At 32.8% G+C, this 17,327-nt stretch overlaps 1 protein-coding gene across 8 annotated transcripts in view; it reads left to right on the top strand.

The window, feature by feature from the left end:
* Positions 1-17,327, top strand: part of NBEA (neurobeachin) — a 629,474-nt gene that overhangs the window by 217,200 nt on the left and 394,947 nt on the right. For all 8 annotated transcript variants that reach the window (XM_061171071.1, XM_061171076.1, XM_061171075.1 and 5 more), the window contains exon 30: positions 11,127-11,565. In XM_061171071.1, coding sequence (XP_061027054.1) covers positions 11,127-11,565 — 439 coding nt within the window. The remainder of the gene's footprint in view (positions 1-11,126; positions 11,566-17,327) is intronic.

Genomic DNA, 17,327 nt, shown 5'->3' with positions numbered 1-17,327 from the left:
CAGATTCAGAAAGGATAGATATAGCAGAATCGTCAGATAAGGGCATTCCAACATCTATTATAAATATGTTCAAGATGTTTTTCAATTTAAAAGAAAAAGTGAACATAATGTGAAGAAAAATGGAAGATTTTTGTAAAAGAACCAATTTGCAGTCTTAGAGATGAAAAATAAAATAGCCAAAATGATGTCTCTGGGTAAGATTAACATGAGCTTAGTCTCTGCAGAACAAAGGTGAGCCAGACTATGCCTCCCCCCCCGCCAGGATTTTCCCGTGTACACACCCTGCATAATTCCTGGGACAGTGAATATGATAGATTTTACTATTGTGACAGGGTCATGTTATATATGTTAGCACAGTTGCTTTTTTTTTTTTTTTTTGTCTTAAAACAGAAATGTATTCTCTCATAGTTTTGGAGGCTAGAAGTCCAAAATCAAAGTGTCGGCAGGGCCGTGCTCTCCTTGAGGGCTCTAGGGGAGGATCCTTCCTTGTTTCTTCCTAGCTTATGGTGGGTGCTGGCAATCCTCAGCTTTCCTTGGCTTGTGTGAGCATCAACTCCAATCTATGTCTCCATCTTCACATGACCATCTTCTCTCTGTGCCTGTGTCCAGATTTCCTTCTTTTTGTAAGAATACCAGTCATATTGGACATGGGCCCCACTCTAATCCAGTTTGACCTCATTTTCACTTGATTATATCTGCAAAGAACCTATTTCCAAATAAGGACATATTCACAGGTTTTGGGGGGACATGAATTTGGGGAGAACATTATTCAATCCATTGTAACTACTCAAGGGTTGGTTCATTGCTTTGTGGGTCTTTTAGTCTTGTCTTTTTTCTTCTTCTCCTTTGATACTTGATTCACATCTTTTTAGCACAGTTGCTTTTAAGAAAAGGTGATTATACAGGTAGCTCTGACCTAATCACATGAACCCTGCAAAGGCAGAGAGTTTTCTCTGGCTGGTTTGGAAGAGGAAATGAGAGAGCCTCAAAGTGTGAGAGGGATCTGAAGTAAAGGAAGTTCTTCATTGCTGAGATGGAGGTGACCATGCAACAAAGACCTGAGATCACCTTGTAGGAGCTGAGAGCACTTCCCAGCAAGGGACTGAATTTTGCCAATAACCGGAGTAATTTTAGAGAGGGCCTTGAGCTCCAGATGATACCACCATTCAATGTACTTCATACATTGGCTAATGATATGGAAGAACAACTTATAGAACAAATAAAGCAGCAAAGTATTTCTTATTACAACTTGATGAATGGACAGATATTTTTCATAAACGTTCAAACTTTGGACATAATGATGAAATAAAGGAAAAATTCTTTTCAGCTTTATTGCTTACAAAGGCATCTAACTCTGAGTTGTATAAACTAAGAAGGATTAGACTAAATTAGATTAGATTAGATTGGAGTGCTGTCTGGAATTTGTTTTGTGTAGAAGTGTGTTCCAAAAGGTTAACTGCAGTGACTAGAATATACTCTGGAGTAGTTAACCTGATGAAGGAGCCTACATCAGAATATCTATGCACTGCTTTCTTTATCAAGAAACGTTTACTATGAAACAATTTTAGCTGAACTGCATAATGGTCTTAGCGGTATAATAAAAATTTGAATTACTTTAAGGCCTATGTGGTAAATTTTCTATTCTTTTAATTATATGATAATATGGAAGGTGATAGTAAGTAACTGTTACTGCGTGCTGTCATGCAGTGGTTATTGAGAGGAAAAGTTCTGTTGATGATGTTGGAAATACAAAGTCAATTCTTAGTGTTTTTACAGGATAAGAATCCAGTTTCATTCCATTCTTTAAAAATTAGTAGAACTGGCCTCTTCGTCAGACATATAAACTGTGTTAAATGAACTTAGTACTTCCAAGCAGGAAAGGATTGCAACATGTATTTTTAGTGTCAGAAAAGATGAAAGAACAAAAATAAAAGTTAGAATGTTGGAAGTACACAGTTTCTATGACATCTTGCATAATTTAATAAAAATTATTTTAATATTTATTATATAATAATTATTATCAATGAAGTATCTCTATCTTAAGAATGATCTTGATTTTGCTCATCTTGAAAAGTTATCTCCTATCATTTTATGTATTTGATAGAATGTCTTGTATTTTATTTTACATTAAAAGAAGATTCGTATATACAAAATTTATGGATCTGGAATCTATTTCTTTCATTGAAATATAATTTATGTTTGATTATAACTATATGGGATAAATTATTGGAAATGAGTATTGATGAACATTGAGGGTATATTTTGAAGATACAGCATTTCTAGTTTCATTTTGGGTAAAAGTATAAAATGAATACATATTCTGAGTTCTCTGAGTTCTCATTCTATCAACATAACTCTGTGACATGGCTTTCTCCACTCTGTGTGTAATTAAAATAAAACAAAAATAGGCTAGCTATATGTTATTCCCATGAGTAGTAGTATTGCCAGTTCTACTTGGATTAGATAAGTTAACAAGCAAAAGTTCATCACATTATAAACTTTAAATATTTATATTCCTAGTATTTGTTCAAAATGTTTATATAGGCATTTCTTCTGGGGAATCGCTCTTTGCTTAAAACTTTTTGTTTATTTATGATGTATACTGAAAAAAGTTACAAGTACAGTAACATTTGTCTAGATTGATCACCTATACCCACACTTTCAGTCAACAACATGGATAGTTTTTGTATTTTTTTTCCCAATTTACCTTTGTTCTGATTATATTTATTGAAATTTAATTTTATGTCTATGGAGTCAAATATTACAAGCTTTTGTGCTTTTATTTTCTGTTTTGAGAAGACTGATCTGGACTACTCTTCAACTCCTTCACACTTTACTGCCTTTTTTCACCTTGTTATTGAGCCTTTTAAAAAATTCTGAACTAGCTCTTTGGCCTCTCTCTTCTTCTTAATCTTTGATAGTCCTTCAGCCCTTGGAGTATTGCGTAGTTTCTTCCTTGGACTTCTTGTCTCTAGTCATTTAGTCCAGGGGCCCCCAACTCCCGGGCCACAGACCGGTACTGGTCCGTGGCCTGTTAGGAACTGGGCCACACAGCAGGAGGTGAGGTGAGCGGCAGGCTAGCGAGGGAAGCTTCATCTGCAGCTCCGCTCCCCATCGCTCACATTACCACCTGAACCGCCCCCCGCCAACCATCTGTGGAAAAATTGTCTTCCACGAAACCAGTCCCTGGTGCCAAAAAAAGTTGGGGACCGCTGATTTAGTCTGTTACTGATGACAAGTTTTAAATTAACATTATTATATAAAATAATACAGTAATGTAACGAAATGTAATTTATATTGAATATAATACATTCATATAATAAATATTTTATAATATAACAAATACAATAATTTTTCTTTCGAAAAATTTCTAAGGGATCCCTATAGTTTTCAAAACAGTTAAAATGTCTTAACTTATAGTGGCAAGACTACTCTAGTTCTAACTTATCTGGATTACTACAGTCGTCTCCAAAGTGGTTTCCTCGCCCCTTGTCTTGCTGATCTTTATTTGATTTTTTATAGTTTTGCTGCAGTTTATTTTAAAATATAAATGAGATGATGTCTCTTTTTGACATAAAAATTTCTCATAACATTTAGAGTAAAATATCACTACCTTCCTAACTTCATCTCATGTGGTTCTTGCATTTGCTCACTACAATGAAACTACCTTTTAGTTCTTAAATCATGCCAAGCACTTTCCTGCCTTGTGATCTTTGTATTTTGTTCCTAGTTTTTGGCTCTCTCTTTTCCCTATTTTTTGTATGACTGGAGAGTACTTACCCTTCAGGTGTCTGGTTAAAGGTCACCTCCTCACAGAGGCTTTCCCCGACTACTATAGCTAAGGAGCTTCCACCCCACAACCACCTTATTTTCTTATCATGGCATCCTCTTTATTTCCCTTCTTGCACTTATACAATTTATTTATTTGTTTGTCTACTAGAATGTGTGCTTGAAGAAGGTAATTCCTAATATCTAGCATGGCACTTGGAAGTACATACAGTAAATATTTGTTAAGTAAATGGGTAAGTTATTGAGAAAGCTAAACAATTTTTAAAAAGCTGAATATTGATGGTAGCCATAAAATGTATTTCATTAATAAACATACTTAAAACAGAGAAAAGAAATTTTTATTCATAGCTTGTCCTAGAAGCTGTAGAAGCTTTATGTTAATTATTTCACATTAGGTTTCAAAAGAAGAATGTTAATATTTAGGTGAACTTACAAATAAATATGTTGTATTAGTTTTCCTCTAGCAATTTATTGTCAGGGAAAAGAATTATGTTCACAGGAAATAAAATAATTAAGATATTGTGCCACTTACACGAGAATAGACATATGGCGTAAACAGTCTACAAATAGGAATATGTATGAGTATTTCATATATAATAAATATAACTTTTCTAATCAAATGGAAGAGGAAGTATTATTTGGCAAATGGTATTGGTATTACCAAGTGGGGTAGCCAATTGAAAAAAATTAATTTATATCCTTATTTCATATAATATGCTAAATAAATTCCACATGTATTAAAATTTAAAGCAAAAAAGGAAACTGAACATAATTCAAGAAAATTAAAATTGATATTTATATAATATAAGAAAAGATGTTTTAAATCATAACATCAAAGACTGAAGTTGTAAAGATATGACTAAATAAGTTTTATTTATCTGCATGTCTGAAAATGTTAACAAAATTAAAAGAAAAAATGCAAACAGGAAAAAATTTACATTTATGTGATAAAAGTTAATCCTTAATAAATAAAAAACTCTTACAGATCAATTAAAAGAATATATCACAGTAATGGAAAAATGTAAAAAATAGCTGAACAGTTAGTAAGAGAAAGGCAATATAAGTACAAATAAGGGAAATTTATTTAAATCTACTCATAATCAAATACCTTTATATTGAAACAAAACTGTACCATGATTTTCAAATTGGGCAAAATTTTGAAGGGTGAGAATATAAATATGTGCATTTTACATAGAATAAAAATATCCGTGATCCTTGTTCTACTAATTTTACTCTTAGAAATATATATTAAGGGAGCAGTGAAAGATATGCCAATAATTTTTTTACCACTCAGTTTTTATTTATTGCATACTTAGAAATAAAGCTAATATTTATTAAATAAATTGCTACATTCATATAATCAAACACTATGATTTTCAGCTTGCACATTTGTTATTTTATCTTGCTTTTGGAGTCATTTTTAATGGACTCATAATTCATTATATGGGTGCATTATAATTTATTTTATGAGTACTCTACACTGTCACTAGTATAATATTTATAGAATTCTTGTTGGATACTGATGTCAAATATCCTATATATTTTATCTTATTTACAGGTGAAAATCATGCTCCGTTATCCCTAACAAATATGTTTTTAAAACTTCAACTCTTTAAAATAAATGTCTATTTTCAGTATTAGTAAGGGTACCAACAAAAGCCTCCCTCCTCTCTTTTTTCTTTCATCTTCTAATTTGATCTTTTTTCCAACTTACCTTATGATTCATTCATTATGTATTTGCTGAATAAATGAATGGTTTCCTATTACATACTAGGTACTGGAGATACATAATAGTGATCACAAAGTCCCTATCTTTATGAAGCTAACATTCTAGTGAGGAAGATAGACTTTTAGAAACCACACACTTAAATATATAATTGCAAGCTATGTTGTATTCTAAGAAATAAAATTACAGATTATTATGAGAAAGTACAAAAGAAGAAACCTGATTTAATTTGGTGGTTGGGAAAGGCCTTACAGAAGTGATATTTAAGCTTTGAACCAAACAATGAATTCAGTTAGTTTGGGAAAAAGAATGGGGATAGTGGAAGCACATTTCTGAAAAGGTAGCCACATATTCAGAGAAATTCCTTGGCATATTTTGGGAACATATGTGGGGTGGAACATAAGAATCAAGTGAAAGAGAAGCATTCCATGAATTTAGACAAGTAAGCAGGAACCAAATCATGTAGGGCTTGTAAACTATACTAAGGATCTGGTTTTTAAACTAAGCAGAGGAGTGCTATATTAGTGTTCCATTGCTGCCATAACAAATTACCACAGACTTACTGGCCTAAAGCAACACAAATTTATTATTTTATAGTTCTGTAGGTCAGAAGTCTAACATGGATTTCACCAGGCTAAAATCAAGACATCCTCCAGGCTGCATGCCTTTTTGGAAGCTCTTGAGGAGAATCCATTTTCCTTGCCTTTTCCAGCTTCCAGAGGCCACTCATATTCTTGGCTTATGGCTTTGTTTCTTATTCCTCCATTTTTAAAACCAAGAACTGTGCATCTTTCAGACTATTCTTCTGTAGTCACATCTTCCTCTGAGCACAGCTAGGAAAGGTTTTCTGCTTTGAGGTTTGATTGAGCCCACCTGGATAATCCAGGCTAGTCTCTTCTCAAAGCCCTTCCATTTAATGTCCTTTTTGCCATGTAAGGTAATATTCACAGGTTATGGATATTAGGACGTGGATGTCGTTGGGAGGGAGGGGGCATAATTCTGCCTGCTGCAAGTATCATACAATTTTACAAGAGTATTCTGGTTTACAATTTTACAAGAGTATTCTGAATACAGTGAGGGAATAGATTAGAGGGGCATTGAGGGAAACTGAATAAACCATGGGAGGCTGTTGCTTTCTAGGTAAGAACTGCTATTGCTTAGGACTAAGGTGTGGTGGCAGTAGAGATTAAACAGGAAGATAAATTAGACATACTTCGGAAGTAAAATTGACAGGATATGGTAATAGATTGGATGTGGGGCATGAGGGTATGAGAAGTTTTCAAAGATAATACCTAGCTGTCTGGTCTGAAGTACTGAGATGATAAGTAATCATTTGTCAAAGCAAGCAAGAACGGAGGTAGATTATTTGAAGAGAATGACCAAGACTTCCATTTTTAGATGTGTTAATTTTGAGATGTCTGTGGAAATCTTCTAAGCCTTTGGGAAGCTAACTCAAGCAAGTACATTACAGGTGATAGCCTGATACATTTCTTAATCCTCATAGCACACATAAGATCTACACTTTTCAAGTGTGGTCCTTGCAGCTTTCAAAACGTAACTAACTTGTTCAAGATAACATGGAAAACTAGTAAGTTGTGGAGCCAGAATTGAAACCTTTATCAATTTGACTACATTCCCATGATCTTTCTTATGACATATTCTTTTCAGAAAGGAAGGAGAAATACCTAAAGTAGCTGAAGGGAGGCGGGAGTATGAGGTTCTTTTAGGGTGGGAGATACTGATCTGCAGATAAAGGGACCAGAGCTAGGGATGAGAGGTAGAAATTGAAGATAAGTAGAGAGAATAGCCGATAGAGTGGTTGGGCTCTGTATTTTCTTTTCTCTTTGGAGTTTTGGTTAATTTTTATGCAATTTAACTAATTTGCATTTAATATAAACAAGATATACAAGTTATATACAGATCTTTATGTTTATTTTAAATTACTCTAATGTGAATAGTTTGCTTAATATTACTATTTGAAGAGCAAATAAGTAATCTTGATGTAATTTTTAGTGCTATACTAACAAGAAGCTATATGTTCCTTTCATGTTATTCCTTATTAAGGTAGTTTGGAAAATAGCAATTTGAGTAATTTAATAGGTAAGAAATATTGAAACACTTCATAAATTATCATAAAACAAGATTTTTGGTGGAAGGAATGTGTTAAATGAGGTCACCATGTAGAAATCATGTCATTTGCTGAACTTAACCCCACATTTTTCCGAACATGCATTAGATGAACTCATTAGGTTCAATGAAAAACAGTAAGAAAAAGAGGCATCTGGCACCCAACTGCCTGTTCTGACAAGGTTAAGATCACTCAGGCTAGTAATATTTCTCCTTTGTGTACTGACATGGCCTATTGCTACAGAAACTGTCGAGAACTACTGAAAAGTTGCAAGTCTCCTGTCAGTAATATAACCTGCACAGGTGCAATCATTTATACTTTCTGTGCTGCTCATGCTTAGCTTCTATTGAAGTCACTTGGGTTAAATCCTCAAAGTACTTTAGTGTTACAAAGAAGCATTCTGGAAACATGTAATTCATCTAAGCTGAAGCTTATGCTATCATCTCAGAGTGTGTTCTGTAAATGCATAATGGGAAATTAAGGTAGGTTTTTTGAGTATTGACCTGTTTTCTATTTGCAATTACTGTTATAAAATTTTTCATTGGTGGTTATTTTTATTTCTAGGTGAATAAGATCATAAACTTTACAAAACTTATGTATTGGAATAGAATTCTTATTGAAATATCAAAATTACCGCTCTCTTGAAATAATTCTTTTATCATTCACAGTAAAAAAAAATTAAGATTTTTATTACTGTATAAATATTTTGATGAGTCATTTGAAAATATTTTAATATTCAAATTTAATAAACTTTTAACTGTTTTATAATCAAGAGGTCAACATTTATATTGAAGTTCCACGTATCTAGCTACTGAGTTATAGATTTTAGTTGTCTACTGAGAGAGTCAGTTGAATAGAAAAGCAAAAAATTGTATAGTTGGTAGAAAAAATCTTTTTATATGACACTTTGTGGACACAAACCAAAGATTTTATTTTCTTAGATATTTTGTTTGCTAGCAAAATGCTTATATTTCAGACAAATACAACTTGAAAAGTTTACATTTTTGTGTAGCTCTTAATGTAAAACACATCATAAATAAAGATTCTGAGATATCATGTTAGGGTAAAGCCAAACCTGTGGACAAGATCTATAAATTAGCTAAATTTAGACTAAGTGCTAGACTTGACTATATGCCTTTTGACAATTAAACTCTGTAAGAAAAGTTAGCCCATGCTAGTAACTATTCCACTGTGATATTTTGTTGATGTTAGAGTTCTTATTTTGTTTCTGTGTTTACATTCTCTGTCCTGTTGCTATAGAAATGTCACTATCGCTGTTTAATTCTCTCCTGATTTTTCTGCTGTAATTGTTTTCTCTCCAAGAATATGTAATCTGTAGATTAAACATGCATTAAGTAAACTCAGTAGTATCTCTAAGAGTGGAAATAACTGGCTTAGCCATCTTCCCATCCTATATTCCTAGGTAATTTCATCAATTTCCAAAATTTGATTGTCACCTCTGTTTGAATGTTCCCTAAATATATGGCCATAGTTTCCTTGACTTACAGATATAAATGTTCCAGAGATTCTGCATACTCAATTAATTCATTATTTTCCTGAATAAACTTGCTTCTTTTTTGCTTTCTTCTTCAGTTAGTGACATATCACCATTCTTTTTATTTTTTTTCTTTAAGCTAGATATTTCAGAAGCATCTTGATTCTTTCTCTTCATCTTATTCCTGATGCTATTCTAATTTGTCTTAATCTGCTCTCACAAGGTTTTATTTAAAAAACGCCAAATTGTTATCTTTACCTCTTACCTTTTTCCTTCTCTAGTGTTTTGCCAGTAATATTACAGAAATTTTCTGTCTTCTCAAAAATACTTTATGCAGTTATTTTAAGTTTTAGCCTTGAGAGCAACTAAGAAAAACCTGTTTTTCATGTTGTTCATCTAGTGTTTGAATATTATTATCATGTCCTACAGAGTAATCTTTTGTTCTTTCAATTCTAACATCCTTGCCCAAACAAACAAGCAAAACTAAAACCTATTTAATAAATATGAGGAAAACTGCCACATGACATGGACTTGTGAGAGATGTATATCCTTAGTTTCCTGTTCTAATAACCTTTCAAATCAAAGAAACAAAGAAATCAACAACAACAACAACAAAAACACCTAAGGGCAGTTTCGGTACTTCCCTGGTGGTGCAGTGGTTAAGAATCCGTCTGCCAGTGCAGGGGAGATGGGTTCGATCCCTGGTCCAGGAGGATCCCACATGAGCAACTAAGCCTGCGAGCCACAACTACTGAGCCCACGTGCCACAACTACTGAAGCCCACGTGCCTAGAGTCCACGCTCCACAACAAGAGAAGCCACCACAATGAGAAGCCCGCGCACCACAACGAAGACCCAACAAGCCAAGAATGAATGAATGAATAAATAAACAAACCTAAGGGCAGTTTTAAAGAACTTACAGATGTTAATTTCGAAGAGATCATAGACATAATTTAGCTTGCCCTTCTTGTATTACAAAGAATAACTATTAGTTATTAAAGTAATACAAATAGCTGCCATTTACTAAGTACTTCATGCAGGAGCTGCAAGTAAATAAGTGTGTATCTTATTTTCTTTTTCAACATGACTTTATTAAGTTAAAAGCTATTGTTATTCCCATTATACTTAGATTAGATAAATTTTTCAGGGTCATCATTTAGAATTTGGTAACATTTTATTATATGAAAAACTTTATTATAGTGACCTTTGTATAATGAGATTTGATAGGAATTTAACATTTTAAAGATGGTTTTCTTTTTATCTATTTTAATTAGTAATATTATATACGTTTTCATACATATTTGTGATTCAATTTTCACAAATTGAAATTTATATTTATTCACAAAGAATCATCATGAGTATTCCAAAATAATTGTTCTTAAAGGCACATATAGGTTAAATTCGTGAGGCTCACTATTCTATTATCAAAGCATTTATCCTTTTGAACTAATCATTTGACATGCTTTTTGCAATTAACTCTTTAGAATTTTATGTATTATATGTAACTTAAAATATATCTTTAGTTTAAATATTTCAATCAGGCATTTCATTATTGGTTACTGAAATACCAAAAAAGATATAAAAGTAACTTAATATTTTTAAGGAGATATTGGAGAAGTATAATAATTTATCTTGCATGATTGGTAGCTAACAATAAAAGTATAAAAGGGGAGCTTTATATAATAATTATTTACAAGCTGCTATAAGCAATTGTGGTAGGAACTATTTCTCCATGCTTATATATCAATTTTGAAATGCCAGATGATTTATAAAAGAAACAGGGTTCTGTTGATGCTTGCCAAACAAAATGACAGGTGTATGTGGTTGATATATTTTAATCAAGTTGTGTTGTTATGCACATCCATTTAGCAGACTTTTTGTTTCTTACAGGTTTTCTTTTGTTTATTCTAATATGTGAGTATATTTTATTAATAATACTGGGTTTTTACTCGTGAAGCTTTTTGTTTAAATCAGTTTCTTTCATTACAGAAACACCTGCTGCATTTCCAGACACGGTAAAGGAAAAAGAAACACCAACCCCTGGTGAAGATATTCATCTAGAAAGTTCCATTCCTCATACTGATTCAGGAATCGGAGAGGAGCAAGTGGCTAGCATCCTGAATGGGGCAGAATTAGAGCCTAGCACAGGCCCTGATGCCATGAGTGAACTGTTATCCACTTTGTCATCCGAAGTGAAAAAGTCACAGGAAAGCCTAACTGAGAACCCCAGTGAAATGTTGAAGCCTGCGCCATCTATATCTAGCATTAGTCAAACCAAAGGCATCAATGTCAAGGAAATATTGAAAAGTCTTGTGGCCGCCCCAGTTGAAATTGCAGAATGTGGCCCTGAACCTATCCCATACCCAGATCCAGCACTGAAGAGAGAAACGCAAGCTATTCTTCCTATGCAGTTTCATTCCTTTGACAGGTAGGTACTGAACTTATTATTTACAGTGCTCTATGCATAGAAGGAAAATCAGAGTCTGTTAATTTAACAATATTAGGAGGGTCTTGAAAACATTATATTTTTTACTGTAGATTCTTACTACAAAGACTATCAAAGTGACAGGCCGACCGGATTGATCTCATAGTCAGGCATTTTAATAATATGTTTCAAAAAAGGGGGTTCAATATGAAATGGCAGATAGCACATTGAATTGGAAATAGGGAAACGCAGATTCTGATTATAATCTATCATCAAGTGACTACAGTAGATTGGAGAAGTCATTATATATATATATATATATATGTTTTATATATTATATACACTTATATATACATATATGTGAGGAAACTGGAAAGTAATTGTTTTTTGTTTTAGGGAGAAAAGATCAAGTTAGGAAATCAAATGTTTCTTAAATGTCAAAATAAATATATAGTCAAAATGTAATATATATTCCATAATGTTTTCTCTAAAATAGCCAAACTGCTTTGTCCCAGTTAGAGACAGTAATTTTTTAGAGTTTAGGGGTTGAGGTGTGGCAGTAAAGCCATTTTCAGTTAGGATGAATTATCTTTTTCATACATAAATATAATTTAAATTTTGCCTATAAGCATTTCAACCAGCATCCTACAGACATTTCTTGAAAATTTATTGTGAAAATATGAATGGCATTAGTCATCATGTCAAATATAAAGAGATAGATTCAGGTTTGTTTTCTATGAACTTAAAGTAGTAAAAGGAGATAAAATGTTTGCAGATAGTTGTCTGTAAGATAAAATGTGTTAAGTGTCAGAAGTTTTTTAAAAACTAAAAAAAGGAGGGGTATAAAAGGTAGGAAATTGTTTGGTTTTTTTTAATAGTTTGGAGGTTCATTCATATAGTTCCTTGGATGTTCCTTATGCCAATTCATATTTGGTTTGTGTTCCCAGGATATATGTGTATGTGTGTTTATGAATTTATATAAGCATAAGCATGTAAGTATTTGTAATTGTATATATCTATAAATCTTTATCTATAAATAAATGTTATAATAATTTAACTTGGGGTCATAAGTTTTATGTTCCATTTAATTTTTAAGTTCTATACCTAAGTTTTGTTAAACTATAAAACAGTAAATACAGAGAATCATTGTAATTTGCATAAGAAAATCCAGTGAAATAAACATTAAGTAAAATATTTCTGTTTTAATTTGGATTATCGTTAGAACAGTTTTTTTCATTAAAACTTAACGAAGCAGTCATCTGAGTGCCAATATTCTTAGCTACTCAAAATTTATTACACTTTTGAGGATATTGCTTTACAAAATATAGAACTTTCCACTTGTTCCTGGTAGCATTTGTGCAAAATGCAATGAGAGTGGAATCATTCTTCTAAATTGCATAAGTAGAAATGAAATCGAGGAGCACAAAGCATATTTCAATTCTTTTTAGGAGAAGGGTCTCCAGTGTAGTTAATATATGCAGTAGCTCAAGTACTATCAAATGTAAATGATGAGGTGATATTGATGAAAGGAGGGGATTGAGGTCTCAGGGGGCGCTGATGACGGATTGAACAGAAGCGGCCTTGCACTGCACGTAACTCAAGTCTGTCGTCTTCAGTGCTCAAAGCCATAATGGGAGGTGGCAGTCTGAAATGAGTTGCCACGGCAAAGAGTATTATTTTTGAAATGCTTTCACACAAATCACTAGGCCCTCCATACAACTTAGTTTCATGCTTTAATGTCATCAGGAGGCACAAATTGGTGTGTCTAATTGTTTGCCACCTGCCAGCAAAATGAGCTGCCAGCCAGCCAGACGGGTTTGATTGTCTGTCAGCCATTCAATAGATTGAGAGTGACAACATCAAAAATTTAACTTCAAACTCTGGAGCTTTGAGCAGCTTTTCTGAGACATCATCCCCACAAGTGCTTCTGGACAACTGCATTTTTCAATTATATTTCCAATATATTGCTACCATTTGCCTTATCTGTCTTAAGGTAGCTATAATTACATTATGAAGTATATAAACATATTTCTGAAGCACTAAAGTCTGAAATTCAAGTTATGACATGTCTTTTAACATCAGATTGAATTCCTTGAAAATAGGATCCAAGAAGGCAGGCTTTAGAAGCAAATCTTGAATACTTACAGTTTCAAACACAGAATTAGCATGGGTCTTACTCTACCAATAATGTATTTTTCATTTATATCTTTAGTTGAAAAATAGCTGTAAACTCAGTTGCTCATTTCTTTGTAGCTAAATCATACATAATAATATTGTACAATTGCAGTGGAAATCACCTAGGATTTTCCTTTTGTTAGCCAATAGTTTATTTGTTCTATTGAAAACATGCTAACAATGTATTCTTTATACTTATTCTAGATTGTAAGTTTGGGAATAACTTCCTAAAACAACTGATGTCAATTGAGTTATGTTAACTTATGCTTTATATGTGGAGTTTCTCCTCACTTAGGATGGCGCATTAATGAATTTCAGTGTTTTGAAGTTTGTAATATGGTTTTCATTCGGTAAATTGCAACATCAAATTTTAGAAACATTTAGACCTAACTAAAATAAACCTTTTTCTTTTAGTATTAAATCTTTCATCAGGTTGTATTATGAAATATTATATAAATTTTCTTATCTACATATATGGGAAATGCTGATTCTTTTTCTTTCATTTCCTCCATTCATCATCTATGCAGATTTAAGTATATGTCTTTGATTACAATGAATGGCCCAACAAAAGTGTATTTATGAATTGTAAAGCACTGAAAATCCTAGACATCCGCTACTATCATTCTATAGATGGAACACACTATATGTATAGAGGAAATATGATTTCGAAACTACAAGAGTTTTTCTACTGTTTTGTTACTATGAAGCGAAGAGGAATATTTATCATGGTTTTATTTCTAAGAGAAGAGTTTAGTAATCTCATAATAGAACTTATAAATCTAGTTGCAAAGTTCCCCAACAGTACTGTCTCTTGTGATAGATTTCTGTGTAGATCTATGATTTATAAAATAGTCTAGCTGAGCTGTATTTTTTTCAGGCATCAGTAACTCTGTAACTTTTAGATTGAGGGAATGCTTTTCTCTAAAACCACCAATTAAGCTTTGCCATATCCTTTAAACTAAAATTTAACCCTGTATATCCAAATGCTTTTAATTTTTTTTGAGAATTTTGTATATATCTGTGATTTAGCTCAGTCTTAATTCTCCAGGGATTCCTGAGACGCCCCCTTAGTTTGGACAAAAGACAATAAAAAAAGGCAGAGGACAATATGCTTCTCCATACATTTTAACTGTTGTTATATTTCAGAAAATTATCTTAAGTCTGGGATATCACAAAAAGCTAGTAATTGTGTTGCTTCTCTGGCTAGCATACAATGATCTTATGATTTATACTTCATCCCTTTTGATTTTACAAACCTGCTTGTGTTTCAGTTACTGGGTTTGATATGTTCAGGCAAATTAGTTTGTATTTTTTCCCTCAGACTTTTAATATCCTTGCTTCCAAGTGTTTCATTCTCTGAAAAAGAAAATCTCTGAAATAAAAAAATATTTTGTAAATATAATGGGACTAAAAAGCAATATATATAGCCTTCATATTACTGAACCTAAAGTATAAGCTTAGTCTAGGTATTCTCTCTCTAGTTTTTTAACATTAATGTTTTAAATATTAGTGCTAAGGATGACAATTTAGGATAAATAAAAAAGAAATGTTTAGTAGAGATGATGGAATCCTCCTACATTGATTTCTTTAAGCTTAGAATTAAGTCAGAATATGAAAACTTACAATTACTGCTGAGTACTTTAATTTCTGTTCTTACAGTTTTCTAATTTTTTTTAAAAAGTGTTTTGATTATATCACTTAAAGGATGAGCAAGTAAATGTAAGCTACATTGATTAAACCTGTGCCAGCCTTTACAATTGAAAGTTTCTATGATACCTAGCCACTGAAATCCCAGCTTTTATTATGCTCCAAGTACCCCGGGTATAGTATTTTAAGGCCAGTTGCCAGAAGATGCACTTTTGATCCAGCATGGTTGTATCCTAATTTCCCCAATGTTGTTGCCTTTTTCTCTGCTGGCATTTCCACAGACAGTTCAGTGAGCTGAAAAAAGCATCTCTCTTTAAAGGGTGGACTAATGAAATACTCAGTTATTTTTCATACATCCTATTTCTCTACTGGTATTCTAAATACTTTACAAAATAGCAACGAATAAATCATGAAAACATCATAAATAAACTTGTGATTTCTAATGAGCTGCAGTAAATTGTAATGTCAACTTAAAAGCAGAAGTAAAATTTTTTTCTTCATAGTTTCAATTTTTTCTTTCAAGATAAATGTTTAACAACAGTAAGCCTTGTTAGATAAAGAGTAATAATCTAGAAATTAGAAGAAATGGCTATCAGTAATGGGTCTCTGTAATTAGGTGTGTGACCCTTATCTATTCTCTTTGGTTCTCTGGGACTCAGTTTCCCAACATATAGAATAATGCATTATTTCCAAAAAGTCCCATAAAGCTCCAAATTCCTAGAATAAATGAGATGGCCTTACAATTTGTCTCAAAAAGTAGCAGATGGTTATGAACTTGGTTAAAAGACCTGAAATCCAGAAAAGATTTGACATGCCCAGTTTCAAAGCTATCACCTATTTCCAGGTGTTCCCCCACCAAATGCATCTTCCACATTTATGTCAGAGATGTTTTTCTTAAATGCAATATTGATGAAGATTTTGAAACAATTTCTTGTTATTACACAGTAAAGGATGAACTTCTTAGTTTGGAATAGAAAGTCCTCATCTTTCACTAGCCATAAGGATCTGTTTGCAGTCCTTCAATCTTTTATGATTTTTCATATCTCTTTGCCTCATGAAGTTTCTACTATTGAGCTTTCCTCTTCTTGGCTGATTCCCATTGGTCCTTTTCAATTCAGCTTACTCTTCCCTGATAAAGCTCATCCTTTATGTTTCTGAAAGTTCTTGTGCATAACTCTATTCAGAGCTGTTATTGAAATACATTGCAGTTGATTTATTTGTCTCTTGTATTTCCTTCAAGTATCTCTGACACGGGTTATGTCTTACTTGTCTTGGTATCCCCTAACTTGTCAGTGTAGCTGTATTCCCTTAACCTGTCAGTGCTCAGTAAGTGTTACAGAAAAGAGGGAGCAAGTGGAAAGAAGAAAGGAATTATTATAGGATCCATGAGTGAGATATAAAACTCATTTGTCTTAAAAAATCACTATTTAAAAGCCATTTCTTATCTTCAGTATCTCGCTTTACACTTAGGACAGTTCTTGAGGTGTACAGATCAAGTAGTATCCTTTTTACAAAACTCACATAACTAGTTAATGGAGATCCCCAAGACTCTGTCTTTGGACCACTTCTTCCATCTATTTGCATTGACATCTTTGGTGATTTCATCCATGTTCCTGGCATTAAATAACATATAGTCTGATTACTACCAATTTTATGTCTCAGCCCAAACCTGTCTCCTAAACTGAAGACTCATCTATCTGATTGCTTATTCAACATTACTACTTGGATGATTAATAACTTAACAGTTATTAAAAAAAAAAAAAAAAGACTGTTCCAACCATAGCAGTCCCTATCTTAGTTAATGGCAGTTCTGCCCTTCCAGTTGCTTAAAGCAAAAATCTTTACATCATCTTTGACTTTTCTCTCATACCCACATCCAGTCTTCTGCAAGTCGTGTTTGTTCTGCCTTCTTAATATAGTCAAAATTTGACCCATTGTTCACC

This window comes from Eubalaena glacialis, chromosome 16, assembly GCF_028564815.1.
Source record: "Eubalaena glacialis isolate mEubGla1 chromosome 16, mEubGla1.1.hap2.+ XY, whole genome shotgun sequence".
NCBI classification, from domain to species: domain Eukaryota; kingdom Metazoa; phylum Chordata; class Mammalia; order Artiodactyla; family Balaenidae; genus Eubalaena; species Eubalaena glacialis.
Note: the sequence above shows the minus strand (reverse complement) of the source record. Positions and strands in the feature narration are given on the sequence as shown.